This window comes from Megalops cyprinoides, chromosome 7, assembly GCF_013368585.1.
Source record: "Megalops cyprinoides isolate fMegCyp1 chromosome 7, fMegCyp1.pri, whole genome shotgun sequence".
In the NCBI taxonomy this organism is placed as follows: Eukaryota; Metazoa; Chordata; class Actinopteri; order Elopiformes; family Megalopidae; genus Megalops; species Megalops cyprinoides.
In genome coordinates, this window is record NC_050589.1 from 36,538,571 (window position 1) to 36,559,902 (window position 21,332).

Below are 21,332 nucleotides of genomic sequence, written 5' to 3' on the forward strand. Positions count from 1 at the left end.
AAATGCATGCGCCAGGTAGCCGACAGAAGACCGAAAATTTAAAACCAAAATCCTGAACCATGACTTCGATGTTTGCACATACCCATGTGACAGGTGGATCCATCAACACTGGAGGACTTCAGGAGCATGTAAATGTAACCTGAAAAGCATGTAGGCTATTCTAATTCTATTCTAACCCACACTGCCTGTAGGGTTATTGATTGTTTACAGAGGGTGGTGTTAATTACATTAAACTTTTAAACTAAAAATAACTAAATATAATACTACAATATAGGATATAGAAAATCTCCATATATAATCAAATCATATGTATTGCATTGTCATAATATATAATAATAAATTCAATACTTTCATAATATCCTAAAGTGGTAAATGCATTCACTTAAGGTCGTAACCATGGACACAGACATTTCATACGATAATGGTCTGCAGCCAAGACTGTCGTTGCTGCGATACATGCACTTAACTGCAGGATTTAAAGGGACAGACGTCATGTGTCTGCGTAAGTAAGAAGCCCGTTTGGAAAAGTCTATAATCAATATTCTTTTCTCTCTACACCGACCTTCAAAGTGTATGTCATCTAAATACCACTAGCCAAAGACAGAATCTTTGAGAATGGTTCTATATTCAAATGAAAATATCCTGTTTTATCTCTAGTTATATCTGTATTAACTGTGGCAACAGTACAAATTCTCTTCTCTTAAAAATGCCCATGGGTTCCCATTACATTTCAGTGCACGCTACTGTCCTGTACTGTCAGGTAGAAATGCTGAGAATATGTGGAGAGAAAGATTTAAAAAAATTAAAAAGGTTAAAGTGAAAGCACATGCAACCCAAAAAAAACACCACAAAAATGGGTAGAAAGAGAGCTGCCTTTGTGCCCTGTTATTCAATTAAATATGTGATGACGGCAGGCACCAGACAAGGACAGCTGGCATTCTGAACATGGCCTGTAGGAAAATATCCCCACCCACCTCCACACACACACACACACACACACACACACACACACACACATTCTTCCTGCAAACACATAGCCTCAAAACACTGTTAGACAGCTGAGGGAGATACTAAATTGGCCTATTCGCTTTTCATCATCAACACATACACTTCCACCTCCATTTTCCAACTGTGGTGTGTTGCTCATGTGAATAGTTCATTATAACCATGGCCATCCCCACCCTTCTTCACCTTTTGCTTAGATGGGAAATCTGCATCTCCACTGGTATTAGACAGCTGTCATTTATGACGTTATATACTTTGTATTTCAGAAAGTGAGGTAGTTAGAGAATACCTTATATGTAACTTCAAATAACCTGACACAAGACTGTGGAAGACAGAATGAAGCTCTTATGGTTATGGCACAGACAGAAGAGGGTAACAAAAACAGCTTGTATTTAGAATGCAGACTCACACTGAAGTGGAAGGACAAGCCAAGACTGTCACAGTGAATGATGAATGGCTCCAGCCATAATCATCCTGTCTGTAATGGCTATCAGAACCAGACCAAAATATGTTGATATCTCTGAATACTCAAAGACAAATTAAAATGTACCACAAAAAAAACAAAAACAATTTGTAGCTGAAGTCTAGTCATTTTGAAAGTTTCATGTGATACCAATATCAACAACAGTTTTAGTGAGAATCCAAAACAAATTTTAAAAGAATGAAAAATATGAACTGTCATTATGAACTACTTTATGCTTTTTCAGGTCAAGTTGATAAAATCCAAACATAATTTATACTTAGAATCTTCTGGCATTACCTGCTCCTTTGTGTGTGGCCAAGCATTTCAAATGTTTTCTGTTCAAACATCTAATTCAAATATTTGACTCTCTGTGTTTATTTTTGGTACCTGTAGTGAAAAAGAAGTGCAACAAACACAGAGTACAGTGTTTGGAAACGGCGACAGCATCGGTCTTTAGACCTCCCCCAGATATGCTTCTCCTGCTCAGTTTGTGTCCACAGGCTCCAGTCAACACCTCAAAACTCCGATGATGTTGTTTGCTTTTTAACACTCTGGGCTGTGATAGGTGGGCAGAGCCTCAGTGAGGCATGGCAGCGATCCGCATGCTCTGGCTGGCGATGGGGTAAGACACCATGGGGGTGGTGGCATGGCTCATGGTGATGCCGGGCAGGGGCTGTGCCATGGATGCAGCCACGGGTGCCACGGAGACCGCCACCGGCGCCATGGAGACAGGCGGGGCCATGCCCTGTGCAATGGTCTGGGCCAGCGCGGCAGAGAGCGGGGCGATCTCGGGGTTGAGGTGGGGTGGGGGCGGGGGTGCAGACGGCGGTGGTGCAGCATTGGCCGGGGGTGCGGCAGGTGGTGCACCGGCCGAGGCCACCAGGTCCTGCTGGGTGACGGGGCGTGCCTGCAGGGCAGTGGTGCTCAGTGTGGTGTGGGTCTGCGCGATGCTGTGGTTGTAGGAGCTGACGGAGCCCACAGGGGGCGCCAGGCTCTGCTCGGAGGGTGCTGGCGTGGAGGACAGCGTCATCACCTTAGCCTGGCTCCGGAACTGGGCGTTTTGCTCCAGAAGAATCTCGTTGGTGGCGATAAGATTCGAGACCTCATGTGAGAGGGGTAAAAACAAGAAGGGACAGGAGTTAAGGAGATATGATGGAAGGACAAAAAGAAATATCAGAATATTCACTGAATAAAAAAGAAATGACCTGCAATTTGAGAACTTTCAGTATGCAACAGTGGTACAGAGGAAAGGTGAGCTCAAAGTCCAGTGAAAACTACAACAGATTTCTTTGTTTATATACACCCATACATAATTGTAAAGCTAGAGTTTGTACCAATCCAAGATTATAAAAAATGCTCATCCCCAAATTGGCTTTATTATTCTCCCTCTGTAAACCCTGATGTTGCTCACTTGTTTCTTCAGCTCCTCCACTCGCTTCCTCAGCAGAGCGTTCTCTTCTTCCAGCAGCCTGTGCTCCAGTGGGCGGGGCAGGGAGGCAGCCTGCACCCCCAGCTCATAGTGGCCCCCGCCTCCGTCAGCCAATCGTAGCCCATCCAGCCTCCGTCTCTTCAGCTGCAGAGCAGCCGGGTCCATGGGAGGCTCGAGGGGCCCGCCTTCAAATAGCCCTCCTTCAAACAGGGGATCGTACACCGGACAAGGGCCCCGGTCAAAGCGCCGTGGCCCTGCCAGCCCAATGGACAAAGAGCTGCCCAATCCACCCGCGCCTCCCCCTCCACCGTAAATACCCTGATCCCTATAGCCAGTCATGCTTGAGCACCCCATCCCCATCAAATTTCCCCCTACTCCTCCACTTGCATGTCCCGATGCCCCCCCCCCAATGCCACCTCCACCCACACCCCCTACGCTCGCCATGCCGAGCCCCGTCCCCATGCCTCCTCCTGCCCCCACCCCCGCAGGGTCGTAGTCGTAGTCGTAGTCGTAGTCCCTCTGGACATGCCGGAACTTGCACTTATTTCCCCGCTGGCACTCTCCTTTCAGAAAGTCTCTGCAGATGGGCACCTCGCCCCGACTGTGAGGCAGCTCAGCCGGGGACAGCCCCAGTCCTGCGGCCACTTTACTCCGCAGCCTGGGTGGGAGCTCCCCTGTTTTCTTGTAGTAGTCTTCGTCCTCCTTAGAGCCGTGCACAAAGCGGCAGCTGGGGCGCGTGCACTCCTTGTTCTGGTGATCGTGGCAGAAGACGAACTCGTTCTTCTGCACGCCGACGTCCGGCACCTGGCTGAAGTCTGGGTGGCGGAAGCGGCAGCGCTTGCCCCGCTTGCACACGTTGCGCAGGAAATCCCTGCAGACGCCGTCCAAGCCAGACCCTGGACCCTGCCCCCCCGAGCCTCCACCTGCCCCACAGCCACTTCCGTTCCCCAGCGCCCCACCTCCTCCCATACCTACGCCTCCCGCAGTTCCTCCAGACCCAGTGCTGCCCGCTCCCGACGCTACCCCTCCTACAACGCCGCCGTCTTCACCACCGCTGCTTCCAGGTCCCGTCCCGCTGTTTCCCCCGCTTCCTCCTGACAGGTACACGCCGTCCCGGCCAGGCATGGCGCTCGGCCCAATGCGATGATGGGCACACAACGCACATGTGTGAGAGAATACGGGCTGTCCGTTTCTTGGTTGGTCTGCACGCTCACAGAGGTTAGCTGTGGTCCTCAGGTCCGTAAATTCTGATCTGGTATCCGGCTACCTGAAATCACAAAACTGTGAGACGGTCACAAATCATGCAAGCCACTTACTTTGACAACAGTTCTTCGGGTAAGACAGCGATTCAAGTTTAAAACGTGTTCGTGCTCTTGTACTTTCCCGCTTTTAAGGTGTTTTCATCTGGTGGTACACTTTAACAGTGATCCGGGTAAGATAAATCCGGCTTGCTGCCTAACTGGGCTACTGGATAGCTAATCATCAAACCTGTTAACGTATCTCCACAACTCTTAAAATATCGTGTTAGTGACAAGAAATTGGCTAGCAGGTACTCACTCTTATTATTAGGTAGTTTGATAGCCAGCTAGCTAACTGTTAACAGGCTACAGTCTATCCCGGCCTGTTTGCCTACGTAGCTTGCTACCACAGCTAACTATGCGTTAGCCAGCTGAAGACCCTGCTAGCTAGCAATTGGCTAACTAGTACCCCGTCACAACGTACGCGCAGGTTTCGCATTAGTATTGAATGGATCGGTAAGTTATTTTCTTTACGTCGAAATGTAATTAGGTACCTTTGTTATCGAGCCCTTTGTTAAAACTGATTTGCTTAAAACGCATCCGTTACGTCGTTTCCCCACGTTGAGTCAGCCCTCCGAGAACAACGACCCTCCTCCTCGGAGAGAAAAAAGAAGAATCTCATAGGGATCTATGGTATTTTTAAAGCAAGAGACGACAAGGACAAGGATCAGACCGCCCTCTTCCGCGATACTCCAGTACTGCGCACACACGGAAACAGAAGTTTAATCAAATGGCTGCTGCGGTGCTGTCCTCACACAATCATTCAGATCACTAGGCCTGTGTTCAAAAGTGAGTCCTGGAGACCCCATCGCGCATGCTGATTTTCCTTTCAGCTGAACTCTCAGTTAAGTCGTTAGATATTTATTAGATATTCATTTAAAAATTTACCCTGCAGTTAATTGTATTTGAAAAAAAAAAACGTATTACTGGAGTTGTATTTCTGCTTGCAAGGTAAGCTAGCCTTACTAAGGTTGTTCTGCATATTTTAACAGCTTCCCCAAAACAAAATTTAGTTGTTGTCTCAGTCAAACCTAATTACAAAAATTGTCTTAATGAGATGAATACTTACTAGGCTCACATGGCATCTTGTAAAAAGACATTTGTATCCTTCTGTTAAACAACCCCCACCTGTGATGACCTGTACTTATTAGATGTTAATACAGATAATTCATTTAACAACTCAGTGGAGCCCAAGAACTCACTTTAAAATCACCTCAGTATACAACAGGTGACTGTAGCCATCAAATACATTCTTAGGGCTGCAACTATGAGTGCCATCCCTTGGATTTTACATGGATGGTTTCACTGGCATGGCTCTGCCAGGGTATGCAATTAACATTTTAAACTTTACAGCAAATACCCATCCGAATTGTAGACCTTGTAATTTAACCTGTCATTAAACTGAGATGTTTTACATTTGTTTGCTAGTATCCTCCAGTCTATTGACACACTATTTAACTCATAGCTGCTAAACCTTGATCTTTAGGTACTGTATTAAATGACTCATATAAAGTGGTCACACAGCTAATTTCCAGCTTTGCACAGTATGCTCCATTAATTTGACACTTAGAGCAGTAAGCAGTTTCAGACCCCCTTTACATGCTGTATGCAAAACAGACCTTCCAGATGTGGCATTTGAAGACGCCCGTAGGCCTTCCCATGATAAAGCTGTTTTTCCAAAAGACTGTAAATTATTACTATTATTATTATTACATAAATTATTATTATCTATACCTTTGATAGACTTAAAGGTATACATAATACTCATGTACAAAGACCTGGGGACATATGTATCAGTCTTTATGTACAATTTGCCGTAGGACCATATGTACACCCAATCCCATGATTTGTGTACAGAGGTTTTTCATCACAGTTAACAAACACCACGTATGCCCAATTGTCTTCATGAATCAAATTAGCATGAGATTATGTGCAATGAACGCTCTTAATGTCCACTCCCACAATTGTTCTGATATGGACCGAGACATGCCTCTAATTAGTCAAATTGGCATATTAAAGATCCCAGTTAAATCTGAGTAAAATGCAGAGATAGATGTTGAGACGTAAGAAAAATTATTTGGACACAGAGATAGAGGTGATGGTTGATGAGGTGGAGAGGAGAAAAAATGTCCTTTTTCGACTAGCGGCATTTCAAACTGATGGAAAAATGCAGAGTGGCTCAAAGTGGTGACTGCTATGAATGCAGTTTCACCAGAGGTGTGTACGGTGGAGGAAGTGAAAAATAAGTGGTTGGATTTTTAAAAAGAGGCCAAAAAACAATTAAGCGCACACAGGTCCAGTGTGTCCGCGCCACGAGGGGGCAAAGGGCAGTTGTAGGCCTAATTTCTGCCCCCCCCCCCCCCATTTAAGTTTTATGTACCCTATAGAAAAATAGCAAAAACAACAAAAATTGGAAACATTGGAATACTCGTTTCACCTGTATTTGAATGAGAGTTTCATATGTGTGTGTGTGTGTATGAATGTATTTCATATGCGTCTGTATGAGCATTTCATATGTATGTGTGAGTCCGTTCCACCTGTATCTGTATGAGCGTTTCATATGTACGTGTGTGTGAATGTGTTTCATACAAGTCTATATGCGCGTTTCGTATGTATGAATGCGCTCGTTTCATGTGTATCTGTACAAATATTTCATAAGTAGCCTGTGTGTGTGAATGCGTTTCACATGTGTCTATATGAACGTTTCACATATATGTGTGTGAGTTTTCAGTAGTATGGATGCATGTGTGAAAGTTTCACATGTGAATGCGTACATGTTTCATATGTGTATGTGTAACAAAAGTCTGAAATATTTCCTAAAAGGCCCCTCATACAATAGCAGCCTGAGTCTGCTTCTGGCAACTGCTGTTTGTCTCAGGCGTAGTGCCGTGCCACACAACACTGTGTGCGGGTTTCTTTTGGGGGGGGGGGGGGGGTTCGGGGTTCGCCCAGGGCGCCATTCAAGCTAGAACCACCACTGCCCACGTATAGATTATTTTCTGTTTTTTGGTTTCTAATAAATTATTTCCACAGATACATAACATTACCTATGAGTCCATTGTGATCTCAGATCATGGCCCAGTTAAGGTAATATATAACATGTCTAAACTCATTCAAGGTCCTTATAGATGGAGGCTACACCCGAAATGGCTATAAGACACAAAATTCATGGTTTGTTGGGACCAATATTTATGTATTTTTCAATACAAATGAAATGACTGCTTCTGTGAGATGGGAGGCTTTTAAAGCCTATCTAAGAGGACAAATGATTAGCTACACACGCTCTATTACCAATAAAGTTGATTCAGAATTGCAATCGCTTGACAAAAGAATCAGGAAACTAGAGAAAGAAATATATGAAGATGACACAAATATAGAGCCCCCTCAGCAGGAGCATTAGGAGCATTACTTCTCCTAAGAGCACAATATAATGAATTATCACTCTCAAAAGCTGAAAACAGCTTAATTCGTCTGAAACAAACATTCTATGAACAGGGGGAAAAATCTGGCAAATCAAGAAACTGCAGTCTAGTAAGGCCATCAATAATATTTTAACAAACTCAAGGACTTTATCATCAGATCCAATGGAAATCAATGGAGCTTTTGCCAATTTCTTTCAGTCATTTTATGGAGAGGAATCCTTGGGGGTTACCAGTCACCAAACTGCACTTTTAGATGGTCTCCAAATTCCAAGCCTCTCCGATGAAGCCAAACAGCAACTAGACTCCCCATTGTCTACAGAAGAATTACTGAAGGCTATAGCTATTATGAAAAATGGGAAAACGGCTGGACCGGATGGTCTACCCACTGATATATATAAAGCCTTCAAAGAAAAATTAATACACCCTCTTATGGCCATGTATGAGGAATCCTTGGAAACTGGCATTTTCCCCCCATCACTAAGGAAGGCACTGATTAGACTTATACCTAAACCAGGCAAGCCACAAACTAAATGTGAATCCTATAGACCAGTGTCCTTGATTAATACTGATGCTAAAATTTTGGCCAAGGTGCTAGTTTTAAGATTAGAAGACCATCTACCAGCAACCGTTAATAGTGACCAAAATGGATTTGTGAAAAACATACAAGCCTTCAATGATATACAGCGAGTACTGAATATTATCCACAAAAAGAAAGGTGCTAAAGACAACTGCATTCTAATATTGGATGCTGAAAAGGCATTCGACAGAGCTGAATGGCCTTATCTATTTGATGTACTCGGTCGATATGGATGTGGTCCTTAATTCTGTCAGTGGATTAACTTACTCTATTGTGAACCATCAGATGAAGTTATTACAAATAATTTAACATCAGACCCCTTCAGTCTGTCGCGGGGCACTCGTCAGGGTTGTCCACTGTTTCCTGTTATTTGTGTTGACTCTTGAACCCCTGGCAATAGCAATCAGAAAACATCCAGGGATAAAGGGAATTAATATTTCAGGCCAAGAATATCAAATTTCTTTACTTGCTGATGGCATACTGTTATATCATTCAGATCTAAAAAACACAATACCTACTCTGATTAATATGATCGATCAATTTGGAACATTTTCAGGTTATAAGGTCAATCATAAGGTCAAATCATCAATACTTTTTCTCAATGAGCAAGAAAGAAATAATCCAACAATCCAACTCCCTTTCACAGTATCTAGAGATGGGTTCAAGTATTTAGGGATTACTATTACATCTCAAATCAAAAACATGATCCCATGTAATTATGACCCCATTGTTGCTCAGGTAAATGACCGCTTGGATAGATGGATGACTCTCCCCCTCACATTGTCAGAATCAATGTTATGAAAATGAATATTCTCCCTAAAATTTTATATTTATTTCAATAAATTCCTCTTACACCGCCGCCAGCCTTTTTTTCCAGTATGAAGAAAGCATTCACAAATTTTATCTGGAATAAAAGACGATCAGGACTTCGCTTAACATTACTATACCTACCATATGATAGGGCTGGGCTTCAGCTACGAAACCTCTTGTGCTATTTTAGGGCAGCTCAGCTTAGATTGGCCTTTTTCTGATTCTCTGACCCTTCCAATCTACCATGGGTCCAGATAGAGAAAGACAGTGCCAGAGGACTAACCCTGGATACATATCTCTACTCTGACTCTCTCATAAGGCTTAAGCAGAACACAGCTAATCCATACCAAAACCACAAAATTACAGCTTGGTATGAATCACAAGCCATGTTTAGGGAATCAACAGGGTTATCACAATTTTCTCTCATTTGGGGTAACGCAATGTTTACACCAGGTAAATCAGATCCTGGATTCAGGCTCTGGGCTCAGATGGGATTACAGAAGATTTCAGGAGTTTTATTCGTTCTAGGATTCAGTCATATCAATGCCCTGCTTTAAGTATCATTGAAGAACTGGCAACATCAGACCCCTGTGTTAAAGGAAAGATCTCAATCATATACAGGAAATTGGTAAGGGCGACTACAGAATCATCAAATTATGAAAGAATGGTGTGGATAGAGGATCTTCAGATAGATATTACAGAGCAGGAATGGGAAAAGGCTTATCAAGCACAAACGTTATCTGTTAATAGTAGCTTTAAACTGATCCAGTACAATTGGCTTATGAGAATGTATGTAACTCCTGAAAGACTCAATAAATTCAATCCTAATATCCCAGACAGTTGTATAAATTGTAAAACGGAGAAAGAAACCCTATTTGATTGCATTTGGAAGTGTAAAAACTTTTCGAAAGGAATAATCGACATAATTTCCAGCATCATTCACAAAGAAATCCCTGTACACCCAGAGATTTGTATTCTTGGTCTTATTCCAGAAACATTGACCTTAAGAACTCATGTAAGTTGGCTAACCTTTGCCTAATACAAAGCGTCTTATTGTTAGACATTGGAAAAGCGTTTGTTGTCCATCTTTGAACCTTTGGATTAATGACCTTTCTTCTTGCATAGCGATTGAAAGGCTTGCATACACAAACAAAAGTCATTTTTCATAAAATATGGGATTCATTTCTTACATTTTTGGAATCAAGACCTGATAACCTAACTTCTTAAATTTAACATTTACCAAGTGAGACTGTACCCCTTTTTTGAGGCGTTTTCATTTGATAGGCAGGCATGTATGCATGTGGGTACATGTGTATATGTATACAAGTAGTTTATAAAATAATGAAAATAAATTTACATCGACGGCTCAGAGTTGATGGGCAGACGGGAGGGATATTTTGTTTTTGCAACCAACCCATTTTTGGAAAAGTGAGGTATCATGTTCAAAATAAAGATATACAAAAAAAGGCTGTAAATCCTAAAATAGAATGGCAGGTGGCCTCTGCCAAGACACACATGCTTCCCAGTATGAGCAAAGCCCATCCTCATATTTATGCATGCTTGAGCCAGTATTTAACCCACAACACCCCAGTTTTAAGTTACCTTCTGCTGTTTCACACTCTTCAGAAGCCACATTCTTAATTTCCTAAACTCAGTCCTGCATTCAGTCAGTCACTACGATTGGACCTGGTCCTCTACTACTTATGTCTACCCCCTAAGTCTTAGCAATTGCCAATCCTATTAAATACCACCACTTCAAAATGGAAAGAAATACACAGTAATCGTAAGTCAAAAATTTATTGGAGATTTTTTACAAAGCAACTGTGGTGGATAAGTAGGTGCCGAGAGTCCAGAATATCCAAAGAGAGGGTTCCATTCAACAAGGTCTTCATCCAGTTGATTGACACAGGAAGGCTTGCCAGGTGATGTGTAGCCCTTCCCACGATGATGCACTGGGTGCAGATGGTACTGGTCCGTCTCTCGGGTGCTCCTTGGACTCGGGCAGGGGGGTCAAAGCAAGGGGGATGATCACAGCTGTGGCGGAGAGGGTGCAGTCTACTTGGACCTCTGCCTCATCTTTCGCCTCTTGCGCTTCAGCCTGGAGGGAAGGTGACATTACTCACAGCAAACATTACACTCCAAACACCCCAATATATGTTTTATTAAATGCATACTGACACTACTGCTTTTCACTTACACAGGCACATGCATTTTACTGGAAGAGGTTGACTTACCTGCGCATGCGCTTCTTTCTCCACTGAAAAGAGGGGAAAAAGGTGAGTTATACAGGAGGAATAAAATACAAATGCTTGCGAAAGCTACGTGAAATTGTTTAATTAAAAAGGGTAGCATTTATCAATTTAAATTACATTAAATGCTCATGACATCACAGCTTTTGTGAGGTGTGCGTTCTAAACGTTATTCATTGCACTCAACCTAACCCAATTTATTCAGTAATTTAAATCGATCCAACTAAATTTAGCTCCGTTTTGTAATTTGAATTTTGTAACAAAACCAATGTGAAACATTTGAGAAAGCTTTGGGATTACTTGCCACTTAATTGTTCAAATTGCCATCCTTGTTAAACGACCTCATGCTGTAGCTTTCGCAATAGCGCACAAACTACAGACAATGCGTTGTTTCGCGAGCATAATCACAATTTTTACTCTATTTACGCATTGGTGTCAATTGTTCTGTGAATTATTTTATTGTTAAGGAAGATAAAGGGGAACAGGTTGAAAGTAATGATAGATTTAAAGGTAATGTTTCAGCCTCCCCTGTTTCCAGCTCACCAGCCGCCACTGGTGTGCACGTGTATCACTTAAATTATTCAATGTAATTATACTAAACCTAATTTCCAGAATACCATTATTTTACATTGTTTGGTATAAAAACATGTAAAAACAAACATTACACGTGTATTGAACGTTTTATTTATATTGAATGTTGTAAATTAGCGTTTCGCTACAAACACTAAACACAGTGCATCTGGTCCTCCTGCATAAATGTTACAATTCTAACATTCAGTCAGTACATGGAGTGCCTGTGGCCGAGCAGTGTGGCGGAAAGATCATGCTGTTATTCTGTCTTGTATTAAAAAAAAAAGAAATCTGCTCTCGGCCGAGCCCATCACTATTCCCGACGCGATACATTTGCTGATCAGGGTGGAAACGGAACAGAATCCATACTTGCATGTTTATAGGACATTATAAACGGTGAAACCAGTTCTTAAATCTAACATAAAATAGAAGCGGTCCGACAAGGCGGCTGCAACCAACCACGTTCAAGAAATGTGCAGAAAATAAGGATTGGTCAAGACAACGAGGCGCTTCTTGCGATCCTCGTGTATTGGACTTTGTGCATTTACTACATTGCTGCTAGCCAAATCCTTACCAATAACTAGCCGCCCATTTAGCCAAGTGTTTAAGGACAAAAATACAGACTTCATGACTTCCACTAAAATTTCAACGGAACCCATTTTATTACCGCGTGCATTTATTTACAGGAAAGCTCATAACGGGCGCCAAACTACATTGCTGCCTGAAGAACTAACTTGGCTATACTCAGGTCTAACTAAATCTTATCCGTCTCGGCGAATGATACGCATTTAGCATCACCTCGGTAACGCGAATCTGGGGTCTCCTGAAGCATTGTTAGCTGCTGATTTTTATACTGCTTCTCAGTCACAAAAATCCCATACATCAAACCACGTTGATAACACTTGTGCAGCCAATTATAAGGTAACAGTCTAACATGATACAATTTGTTAGAGAAAAAACAGACATACCTTCGCCCTCATGTTGTGGAGGTGTGTCTATAAACAAAACAAAAGCAGACGTTAATTAAGATGCAGGATGCTTTAGCGTTCAAATGGATTGATTTGGATACATTTAATCAAAGACCCATGTACGAAGAGCTCATTGCACGTACCTTGGCAAAATGGCACCAACTCAAAGAGGATATGACGCAGGGGGTGGATAGTTTTTATACAGATTGTAACGTCATTATAGAGCGCCAAAAGAGGAGGGCTGTGGGGAACGTAGTTTTTTAGCATTAGCGCTGCAACGGTACGACGTGTGACTCAGAATCAGAAAGCAAAGCCAGACTGATAAACATTTTGGGGAAAAAGACAGTAGTGGTCCAGTGATTTTTTTTCCATGACCGGAAACAGTGTGGCGGGAAAATCAACTTTGTGGTGGGAAAAAGGGGCAATACGAGCAACCTTTTTAGTAGTGGTGTTCAAAACGATTCTTTTTAGTGATTCGATCGGTTCCGGTGAAGTACAATAAAATTATTCGAATCTTTGACTCACTGATTCGTTTATTTCCATATCCGGTCGGGAGGCATACACGAACCTGTAAATAGTTTATTGCATTTTAAAAATTACTCTTCAATGGCTGTGTCCCAATACAAAGTCATTTTCACTATTTTCACAATTTTGCACACTTGCCTTTCGTAAGCATGTCCCAAACTGAAGTCATCATAAAATGCGCCCTTCTAAGGTGCCTTATTTCAGTTAAATTTGAAGGCAGCATCCGATGTATCCTTCGCCAGGTAGGACATCACATAAATCTTTGCGATTACCTCAAGCTTCTCAATTTTCGCTAAATTAATGGCGGCTGAAAACACCACCGCGGTAGATGCGGTGGTAGCAGAGGAGCCTATTATAAATTTAAAAAATTAATAAATTTAAAAAATACATTGTAATTAGTTAATACACTGGAATAATGTAGTAGTGTTTTTTGAGCCTCGGTGAGCTTTCCGTGAACTAGCTAGCTAGCTTGCTAGTAATCCCATTACTTTTCAAAAGAACAAGCTAGCTATCTAGCTAACGTAGCGGTAGCTTGGTTGTCCATCGAACAAAGGTGAAGTCTTTTACAGCTACTGAAATGCTTAACATGACAATCTGATTAAGTTGAAAAAAGTAACGGATCTAGTGGCTAGTTATTTAGTTACACGAACGTTAAACTAAACTTTTCTCTCCAGGGACGCGAACGATCTATGACGTCATCTTCCCTTCAAAAGTGCGTCCCGATTTCGTTGCCTTTCCGTAAGGACGCTAATTTATAAGGTAGCTCACTTCTGCAGCAGGATGTAGGCAGCCATTGTTCCATGTCCACAACTGTACCTTGCTATTCAAACAATCATGGAGTCGCAAAGTATACTTCGTCTTTAGGTAGGTAATAGAATCCCACATTTTAACGCTTATAATAGCCTAAATAGGCTACATGTCATGTGCTAAAACTAAAAACAAGCACTGTGGGGAAAAAAGAGCCACGCTTATATCCGAAGCGAAAAACTTAGTTTTACAAGTTTTGAAGTAACCGAGCCCAAACATTTTAATATACTTGTAGGCCTAGTCAGTGATGTCGTATTTTTATTTGTTGTTAATGTAGAAATAGTAGGCCTACGCTACAAATGTGATGCATAGGTTTATGCATCACATTTCTGTTTTGTTTTGTAGCCTACTATGTTGATTTGTCAGTATTTATTAATAAGGACCTTTTTCACGTTAAAAGGAAATGTAATGTCAACATTAAATAAATCGTAGGCTATGTAAAATTGCAGTTGTGATAAACAAGAACTGCGATACATTGTGCACACCTAAATATGCTACTGTTAAAAATGTAAATAGGCTATAAAACAATATTCCAGGTAGATGAGCAAAATAATATTTAATAATATTTTTTATTCCTATAACAATGTCACGGAAGCGCTCTGATACCTTTTGCTCGTCACATTCAATGGATGTCCCAGAGGAATAGTTGTGGCTATTCAGAAGGTTAGTGTTTTGGCATAGAGCTGATTAGATTCCACCCCCCCCCCCCCCCCCCCCCAGTGACTGAATTTAATTCCAATAAGTAACCAGTATCATGTTCAATTTCTCACATTTATAACAAACCAGATTTCATGAAAATACGTTCAGAATTAAGCGAGTTACAGTCGATTTTGTAGAGAAGTCTGCATCTCTCAATACACATTGTAATTGTTTACTAGCGGATCCTGACCGCTCCAATATGGCGACCACGCAGACGCACGTCAAATCGCAAACGCTGTGTCTACGTTTCGATATCTATGGGAACCGTATATCAGCCTCACTGTGCATTATATCAGCGATGACTGGAAGTTAGAGAGCAGTTGCTAGCAAACGGGACTACTTTCCCAATGACCATACGGGAGAGCTGCTTGCCCGAGGACTGAAAACTTATATTTTATTATTCCGGATATTACTCCGGGGGTTAGCCAGGTGATTAATCCGTATGACAGCTATGTCCAATATGTGGCTGGTCGAAATGAACATTGTCTGGTTAATTTAAAGGGGAAAAAAACCCAACTAACTTGTTAAAAGCGAAATTAAGGATTCTGAATTTCAGTTTCAGGAGCTGCTAGTCCACTGCAGAGTGAAGTGTCGAGGATAAATATCTAGTTCTTTGTTTTTTATTTAAAGGGCTTAGCCCTGCATTTCCATGGGCAAGGCTATTATTAAATATACCATAATCAGTGTCATTTTGACAAACACTGGATGGAATACTTAAGATACGCATAAAACCATGCATTTTTAAAATGTTTTGTTATATCTGCCTTGGATGAGTTAACAAAGTATGCTATGTGCATATTATTTTCTCCAGCGAGCACTAAGGCGGTGTTGCTGATTATTGGTAGGGCAATGCCACACCAATGAAACTATTTGTAAGACAGCTGCCCTTCAAGTTTGTACAACTCAGCACTTACTGTATGCATGGATAGATGATGATGACAGGGTTTTAATATTTTTTGTTGTTATTTATAAGCAGATACTGTAATGGAAACCTTTTTACAATGTCTTTTTAAAATTTCCAACAAGTATATAAGTATATATTATAATCATGATAAATATTATATGATATTCATTGTTTTGAATAAATTGCCATTGTTTTGACAGTAAAAAATGTAGGCCTCATTCATGTTGTCATCATGTATACTCCTGGGCAAAAAAGCCAAGCCCAAAATGGCAAAACATTCAGCTTTTAATTGTCTTTATAAGAAATCACTTTTCAGGAAATTAGCAAGAATTAAACAAATAGATAAAGTAAATTATTATGGGATAGCTTTCCCCTGTGATTTCTTTAAACGTTGAAGCTTTGAGGGTAAACTTGCAGAGTCAATATTGTTCCACTCAGTGTTGATGGCTTCAAACAGTTGATGAGTAGCTGAAAAACATTTCCTGGCTAGTTTGTGTTTAATGTAAGACCAAATATTCTCTATAGGGTTCAAATCTGGACTCTGGCAAGGCGAAAACATGAGCCTGATGGACTTGTTCTCAAGCCAATTCTTGGTGGTCTTTGCAGTGTTGGCAGGAGCATTGTCTTGTTGAAGAATGTCTGATGGTTCTTCTTTAGAAAACAACTTTTCAATTGTGGAAAGCAAGCCTTTCTGCAATGTTCTCCTGTACTCAAAAGCATTAACTGACTTTTCACAGTGAAGCAGCTCACCAGTGCCAGTAGCTGAATACCATTACACCTCTTCCTCCATGCTTAATTGTGGTAGAGATGCATTCAATATTGTATTTCTCACCAGGTCTTTGAAGACACCTCTTTGAAGACACCTCCATATTCTGCCAAAAACTTCATTCTGTCTTTGATGATTTTCTCAGACAGCAATGGCTTTTTAACACGTCTTCTAGACACAAAACCTGCATTAGACAACCTTCTGGTCTTGAAAGTCTTGTTGTCTGAGGTCTTGAATTCTTCTGACAGTTTTTGTAGGCTTTTTTTCTTGTCTTTGAGAACTGTCAATTTCAGCAGGTGGTCATCCCTGCATGATGTGGCTTTGGGCCTTCCAGATCCTCTCTTTCTGGTAACATCACCTGTTGTTTCAAAGCATTGACCTATTCTGTTAATACCTAATAGAGAAATAGGGATTTTCTCTGCCTTTAGGGTCTTGTAAATTTCAGAATAACTACAGTTGGCCTGATGAAGACCAGCTACGTGATTTCAGACAGGAACCCCTGCATGATATTTTGCTTTTTTAGGGGCAAATTTTCTCACTCCTTTACCTTGGGACTCACAACACTGCATATTGTAGATCTCTCCCTGCTCTCCCTGGCTCTACTTATGAGCTCATTATCAGGCCTTTGATGGACTGCGTTAGGTGTGGCAGATCACCAAATAATGACTTATTCAGAAAAAAAAACATCCCAGAAGATATTCTGTACACCCAGACATGTGTTAGTTTGAATTTTATATCAAACATTTTAATCATTATCATTATTTTTACTTTTGTGTACAAGAACACTATGAATTTCCCTGTTTCCAGCTTTTTCCCAAACAATTCACTGCAACAAAAGTTAACGAGCAAATGGTGACACAGAAGGTCTCAGGAGTGCATTTGTATAATTCTTGCTAATTTTCTGATCAATGATTTGTTATTAAGACCATTAAAAGCTTAATGTTTTGCCATTTTGGGCTTGGCCCATTTTTTGCCCGGGAGTGTAGATAACAAAACAAAGGAAATTACCTGTTTATTTTTGTTTGATGGTGTGTGTTTTTTTGTATTACAGAGAAAGATGTTCAAGATTCTCGCATTGACCGTGCAGTTGGCGTTTGTAAGAAAGTGGTCAGTGCTTTCTCCTTCGCGTGGAAGAAGAAGGAAGAAATGTCAACTGCACAAGCAGCACATGGCTTGCCTGACCACAAGCTTATCACCGAAACTCCAACCGGGTGGGGCTCTCGTCATATGATGATACAACGGGTGCTTGAGCAAGAGAAAGCCATAATCCAAGTACTGGCTGCCGACAAGAAAACGAGGCATTTGGTGCCTACATGGCAGGACATCCTTGTTCTTGAAAGAGTAAACAAAGCCCTGGCTCCCCTGCAAGAGTTCACTAATGCACTATTTGGGAAGAAATACTGTATGTAAATATTTCTTACCTAAAGCTGTGCTCTAGCTTTTCAACAGTAGTGTTCTAAAGGTGGCAAAAGATGATGAAGATGATATAGACCTCACAAAGAAGATCAAAACCATGACTATGAATATCTGAATGACAATTTTCAGATCCTGCTCCAGATGACCTTCTGAGCATGGTGTCATTTCTTGACCCCCGCTTCAAGACCAGCTACATCAGCAGTGACAGGATGGACTTCATAAAGACCAGAGCAGCATCAGAGCTGGAACGAATTCTGGTACAGCAGACAAGACCCACAGGAGGTGAACCTACTACACCGCAAACAGAAGCTGATCAAGGAGTAGCAGACCTGGTTGAACCAAAGCGTAAGAAGACTCTGGGAAGCTTCTTTAAGAAAGACCCAAAGGACCAAGGAGCTGCCTTAGCTGACAAAGACGCAAAAAAAAAGGAGCTGGAAAGCTATCTGGAGATGGTGGATGCAGAAAATGAGTCTGACCCTCTAGACTGGTGGAGAGCCCATGATGTCAACTTCCCCCGGGTTTGCCACCTGGCTAAGAAATACCTATGTATCCCTGCAACTAGTGCATCTTTTGAAAGGGCATTGAGGACAGGTGGGAATATTGTGGCATGCTACAGAGCATCACTCAACCCTGAAACTGTCGACATACTTCCCTTTCTGGCCCATAACCTGTAGCACCACCAAACAGAGACATTAGTAGTGAGCACAACTATCTGTGAGTTTGTGAACAGCCACATGTTCTTTCAGTTTGTTTTAATCCAGCGATTTAATTTCACTTAGCAATTACATTTTGAATGTTCTTTTGAAAATAACTATCTAATAAGTGAACAGCTATAATGACCAGCTGACTGGGTAAGCATTCCCACTCTTGCACAGCCATGTCTAAAACACACACAGCTGAAATGTGTGTGTGTGTGTCAGTCAGCCAGCAACCTCTGAGACAGTACATGTTCCACCTCGGACCTTAGGTCTTTAGTAACAGCCTATAACCTGTATGCATTGTTCCAATAAAGTTATATGTTGACAGCAGAATTTTCTTTAACACTTGTTTTCATTGCAGCTTACACATTTGAAGTACTTGATATTACTCTTTGTTATTTTGCATGTTTGTAGGAACATATCTATAGTGAACAGCTTACTGGGTAAGCATTGTCACTCTTGAACAGTCAAGTCTTTGCTGGCTAAAACACATAGCTTATCCAGAAAGTAAGTGCACATGTGTGTGAGCCAGCAGTAACTGTGGTTATCTAGGATCAGGTTTTCTCTGGTTAAGTACTACTTGTCTTAAGGAATAAAAGGGTCATTAATCAATAATCCTACTCTTAGAAGCTTGATAATTAATATATACTATGATAATGAATATACACAATGTACCTCTATTCAATGATGGAAACAACAGTTCAAAGTAAGAATATTATTCTATGTTTTGGTTAATGCCTCCCTGCTGGCACAGGACATCAATATGACATTGTAATGACGTTGGATTCTAATGTCGGCTGACATTTGGATTTTGATAGACATCAAAAACTGACACTGTATAGACATTAGAAAGAGGTCAGAACTCATCAAAATTCACATGGGATTACAGTTGGATTTTGGTTGGAAATGAACATTGAACTGATGTCAGTACACAAATAAGCATCAAAGTTCATCCATATATAAATTTCCTTTAATATCAATAGTATCCTTAATGTACTACTAATGTTACATCCCAGGTAGCAAGTATCACACCAGGAGTATAAGTCAGAGCAGGGTAACTGCAATTATTTAGCTTTGCACACTATAACATCAGTAACCCCACTTTTATTAGCTAAATAAAATCCCAGGCAGCCTATCTCCGTAGCTACGCTTCTCAGTCACAGTTACCACAGAGTAATCTCTAACAAAAAAAATTTAATTTAAACCTTTAATTTGTGCAAGTGGAAGTGGGTGCAGTTACAGAGTGTAATCAACACACCTCTTTTAAGTGTTATAATTATTCTTTAAAATGAATGATTAGTAATCAATAATGTTCTCACTCAAAGCATGCTGGGAATTATACACCCTGACCTGTAAACAAATATGGCAATGCCTTCATTTTTTCTAACTTTTATTAACAAACACCAAGGTAAACATATAGAAAAGACATAAACAGATAATGCCAGGGGAAAGTAAAAAAGCCAAACAATACATTATCATAGGAAAGTCAAAATTCAGAATCAATATACCAGGAAATAAATGTACAGACATCTTGCCAAAAAGTACAAGGGTGGGGACAATACCAAAATAACTGATATAGAACCTCTGGAACCAGTTGACAAAATGAGCAGTCCACGTCAATGTGCTTTTTATATATTTGTAGAAATACCTTGGAGGGATAAAAAGATTTTCTTCCAGTCCAGGTCTGAATTAAGGTTATTCCAGTAGGGAACAACATTTGGAACAGAGACTATTTCTTTTTGAAATAAAGCACGTATATCATGGTTATTATTGCTCTTTTTAGAGGTGAAACACAGTGCCTTGGTCATGAGTGCCCAACTAAATACCAACGGAATTTCGGTACCAGATGTTAGTACATCATTGGAATTTTGATGTCAGTTAGACATTGTACTTGGTCGTGACTTAATTATACCCAAAAGCCAAGGTCAAGAGGATGTCAGCATTAGACATCGGTTTGATATTGGAATTTTGACATCAGGTAGACATCAGATTTGGTCACCGACTTCACGACTTGAATCCATCCAAATACTTACATCTAATGATCTCGGTGTCCTGCTGGGTCTGTTTCACTCTCCAAATTTCAAGTTTGGTTTAATTGTAATAAAACTATCAGGATAGAGGAGAAAGCTCATTAAACCACCTAAAATTCACTTGCTTGCATATCTTGGAGTCATACACTACTCAGGGCACAAATATTTAATTATTTTTATCATTGAAAAGCAAAATACCATCAATACCATCATACCGTAAAAAAAAAAACATGATATTGAATTTTGTCAATATCGGGGTGTGCTTTCTTAGTGTCTGCCATTGAGGACAAATATCCTTCACTGGTGGTGTCATGGTTCTGACTAATTGGTCACATGGGTCATCTAGACCAGATGTGATGTGTATGAACACAAAAGCTACATGGACCTAGTTGTACGCTGGGTGTCATTAAATAAATGTGTAAATATGTCTCAACTCTGTGGTCGATTAGTTTCGATGCTGTCAATAACAGCTTCCTGCTTTCAGTTTTTTCACAATTATGTGAAAGATTTGATTGTGAAAGATTGTTTTTGTGACCAAATGCGTTGTCACTTTTGCGTCATGTTCTTAAGTAGTCATCACCGGTCAAGAGGACAAAAGAACCACAAAAAGATTGATAACCCATTGGCCACCTCAACAGTAGGTCTTTCTGAGAAAAGCATGTTGTCAGTTGTCAGGTTAGATGTCCTTGGCACATT

The 21,332-nt window shown here is 40.9% G+C and overlaps 1 protein-coding gene across 1 annotated transcript; it reads right to left on the minus strand.

Annotated features, from left to right (window-relative positions):
* Nucleotides 1-1,341: 1,341 nt before the first annotated feature.
* LOC118780207 (zinc finger CCCH domain-containing protein 10-like) lies at nt 1,342-4,798 on the minus strand. The gene is made up of 3 exons (XM_036532595.1): nt 4,690-4,798; nt 2,880-4,178; nt 1,342-2,570 (listed from the first exon to the last, which is right to left on the minus strand). Exons 2-3 carry the CDS (start codon nt 4,020-4,022, stop codon nt 2,046-2,048), a joined length of 1,668 nt encoding a protein of 555 aa, XP_036388488.1. The 5' UTR covers nt 4,023-4,178; nt 4,690-4,798; the 3' UTR covers nt 1,342-2,045.
* Between the last annotated feature and the right edge of the window lie 16,534 nt (nt 4,799-21,332).